A 4145-nucleotide genomic window follows, 5' to 3' on the forward strand; every position below is an offset into this window, starting at 1 on the left:
AATAATTTTTAAATAATAAAAGCAAATTTTTTAAATAATTTTTGACTAAAAATTGATTTTTTTAATTCTTTTTAGCATTTCAATTAATTTTTAAATTATGATATTTGTATAAAAAATTATATTCACACGATGGTAAATAATATTTTTCACATGAAGTTATATGTGTGTGTGTGTATTATCAATTCAAATACACTTGAAAAATGTCAATTAATTTTAAAAAAATAGTTGATTATGTTTATTTTACAAATTTCATGTTAATTTTATTAATACAATGATGCATTTTTTAAAATGTACAAATATACGTACAAACCCACATATATATGCTTATATATGTAATAATTAAATGATTTAACTTTTAAATAATTAAATTTATTTATTGATATAAATTTTAGAAAATTATTTTAAATTGGGTATGTTATGTGTGCCAATTAATTATTAGTTTAAATAAATTAATAAAAAAATAACATGTTATAATTAGGTACAAAATATATAGAATTTTATATAAAAAGTTTACAAAAAATCTATAAAAATTTTGAAAAAAATATACAGAAATCTGTTTGTAAATATGTGAGATCATGTAAAAGTCAATAAAAATCAATCAAATCAACAAAAATCTATAATTTAAAAATTATTAAAACTTTGAATAGAATACATCGTACTAAATTTAAAAGTGGTAACTTTAGCATCTCATTTCCTCAATAAAACTCAAGCATTTAAATTTATATTCATTACTCCAAAGGGCGATTTTTTTTTCTAAAAAAAATTCTTCCATCAACAATAAAATAAAACATTGGTTCAAACTTCAAATTCATTTTAGTTAAAAAAAATAATATAGTGAAAAATTTAGGTTAAATATAAATTATATAAATTGATTGAAACTAAAATTTGATATGGTTAAGTGAAAATTTGTTTTGAAATTCTAAATATAGTAAAAAAGTTAGATTAAGTAGATATTATATATCTATTGATTAAAATTCAAAATGAAGGTTTAGTAGAAAATTAGTGTGTTTTGATGTTAGTAAAATATGAATTCTTCCTACCTAGCTAGAAAATATTATATATCATGCCATATCATATTTGGTAAATTTTTCATTCTAAACCAAATTAATTTGACGTTACAATTTTTATTCACATCCATGGATAATAATGGTAAGTCCTACATTTTAGCTCAAACATTTGTTTTCTGGTTGAAATGTAAATGGAGATATAAATGAGAATGATTCTCATTAATATTTTGAAATCAAATGATGGAAGTATAGATAAATTTTATTATATATTATTGGATTTTTTTCCCAAACAAATCCAACTTTGTGATATCGGATATCACGTTGGTTCTATGTGAAAATTAAATAGATACGTTAGAATTTAATTTTTTTTAAGTTACAAACATCCCCTTGTACTATTTTAAAATCTGGTGATCTAATGATAAAAATGACCAACGGACAAAACGGTTTGAAAAAAAATCCAATTTGCTACAAGTCATATACCAGATAAGTAAGGTTTGATACAAAAAACTCTATATTGTTGTATTCTTTTATGTGGATAATTTGTATATATTTAATTTAATTAATATATTATATATATGAATGAATTTGAACCAAAATTCCTTATTTAACACATCATTCCCATTCAACGTGAGACATTTTTTCAAAAAAAAAAAAATTACGATAAAAGTTCGCAAACAATATTATTGTTAATTATCATTTTTATTTCATTAATGTTTGTTTATTAATTGAAAAATATTATATAAACTAATTTCAAAATTTTATTGCATAAGGGGATTAGTTGTAAAGAAAAATATTTAGAGGAACCAATGCGTAATTATTTTGATCTAGTGTAACCCCAATTACCAGGATCGTCGTTTTCACGGTCGTCTGTGTTTCACACACGCAGTACAAATTCCGAAAGAATTTTCACCATTGTCGAAGAAATCAAGAAACCCATGGAGCATCACACAACCACCAGCCGGACTGAGGCAGAACGCCTCCTCGGAATCGCTGAAAAGCTTCTCCGGAACAAGGATTTGAGCGGCTGTAGAGATTTCGCCATTCTGGCTCAGGAAACAGAGCCTCTTCTCGAAGGGTCCGAACAGATCTTAGCGATAGCCGAGGTTCTTTTAGCCGCAGATAAGCAAGTCAACAACCACAGCGATTGGTACTCGATTCTTCAAGTCCCTCCACAAAGAACCCATGATTTTGAGCTGATAAAAAAGCAGTATCGGCGCCTCTGTCTCCTCCTCCACCCGGACAAGAACAAGCTACCCTTTTCGGATTCAGCTTTCCGGCTCGTTGCTGATGCGTGGGCCGTTGTCTCCGATCCGGCGAAGAAAGATGTGTACGAGGGCGAGCTCACTCGTTTCACAAAGGTTGATTTGGTAGCTTCTAGGAAGCAGCAGCCATTTCAACAGCAGAAGAAGCCGCAGCATACGAAAGAAGATAATTCCCACCAGAAATTGCCCGTCCGACGCAATGCCAAAGCGGGCAGCGGAGGTGGAGTCGGAGGTTCTGGTGCTACAAAAGTGAATAAGAAAAGCACCAGCGGAACTCCCACTCCCAAGTTGTCGCCTAGTTTTTGGACGGCGTGTCCTTATTGTTACAATTTGTACGAGTATCCCAGGGCTTACGAGGGTTGTTGTTTGAGGTGTGATAGTGAGAATTGCAAGAAGGCGTTTACTGCAACTGAGATTTTGTCGTTGCCACCCACGGTGCCGGGGCAAGAGGCCTATTACTGCTGCTGGGGGTTCTTTCCTATGGGTTTTGTGGCCGGGAATGTGGAATCGCCTCAGAAATGGATGCCACCACCAGTTTTTGAGGATGGCGCGCCACCTGATGCAGAGGAAGTTGGTGCGCCGGAGCCGCCTCCACCCCAACCCCCACCGCCACCCCCGAGTAATATTCCTGCGCCGATGCCAGTTTCAGCAGTTAGAGCCTCAGGCTCGACAGAAGGGACAAGGAAAAGGGGAAGGCCTAGAAAGATAGGTTAGCACTTTTTGCTTAAGGTTTCATCTTTTTGTACATTCCTGTCTTTCACCATTAAGTTGACAGAATGATCCTCTGCCCCATGTGTGTTTTCTGTTAGTTTCTGTAGAAATTTGATGTACTTATCGCATATTGTGGTGTGATTGCTTAGCTTTATGCACAATTTTGCCGAGCTATGTTTCTTGACAGCAGCATTTATGTAGAAGTCTAGTCTAACGGAGCGCGGCCTTCTCTGGATTTTGGTGGCCAAAAAGGAAAAGCATCATCTCCCTTGGCTTATTTCTTGTATGTATGGAGCTTTAGCTTGATTTCTTACGAAATGGATGCTTATCTAATAGTCCGACTTTTTAATCTCTATTTGTCTCATCCCTTTTCGCTATTTTTTTTTGTAGTAGAAGCATAGTTTGTAGTTGTATGACTTGATGTGTAAAACTGTTAACTCCCTTTGCTACTCACTTGAAATCTGTTGCGACTTGCGAGTTGTTTGTTATTGTGTTGGACTTGTGTGAGCTGATGTATTTAGAAGTCCAGTCTTCAAGCGCCAAGACAAAAATCTTTTCTTGCATCACGAATTTAGCATGGCAAGTCTGCATAGCCAAGAGAAAAATCTTTTCTTGCAAGTTGCAACACAAATATAACATGGTAAATATAGTGCTTTCCGAATTATCTGAGCTTGGAAACAAAAACACTACGAACGTAGGATTTATTATTTAATATGAATATTGACTTGCCTGGGTCGAAGAATTTTGATAAAGATGTGATGTTACCTAGGAATGAATTATTCCACAGAGTGCTTGCTAGCCATGTGTGGAGTGCCTTAGCCACTAACTGTGGTGTCTAGTTGGAGAGTAAGTTCGAGACTGTGGACCAAAGAATTGAAACTGAACAGAAACATCAATAATTGTTGACTTGTCATAATTGTGTAGGTTTTTGTTTTATGCTTCTTAGTAAGCTAGCATCCTGCATCCCGTTCCAGAGTTTTCGAACATGAGTTGAAATTTCTTTGAATTGGCTCGAATAAAGGATTCTGCTGATGAAAATGTGATAAATCTCATTCCTTGACCCATTTAAAAGCTTTGTTTGCGCTGCCTCTTCCTTTCTTTGCTGTGCATTTGCTTGTGAAATGAAAATGTCTTCCTTTGTTCTAGCATGCATGTCTACTGTCTA

General features: G+C 33.8%; 1 protein-coding gene across 1 annotated transcript; it reads left to right on the forward strand.

Moving 5' to 3' along the window:
• Positions 1–1845: 1845 nt before the first annotated feature.
• LOC142547400 (uncharacterized) lies at positions 1846–3315 on the forward strand. The gene has a single exon (XM_075655681.1). It carries the CDS (start codon positions 1943–1945, stop codon positions 2981–2983), a length of 1041 nt encoding a protein of 346 aa, XP_075511796.1. The 5' UTR covers positions 1846–1942; the 3' UTR covers positions 2984–3315.
• The last annotated feature ends 830 nt before the right edge of the window (positions 3316–4145 follow it).

This window comes from Primulina tabacum, chromosome 5, assembly GCF_025594145.1.
Source record: "Primulina tabacum isolate GXHZ01 chromosome 5, ASM2559414v2, whole genome shotgun sequence".
NCBI lineage: Eukaryota > Viridiplantae > Streptophyta > Magnoliopsida > Lamiales > Gesneriaceae > Primulina > Primulina tabacum.

Coding starts and splice junctions, on each gene's coding strand:
- LOC142547400 (XM_075655681.1), top strand. CDS start 1,943: ATGGAGCATCACACAACCACCAGCCGGACTGAGGCAGAACGCCTCCTC.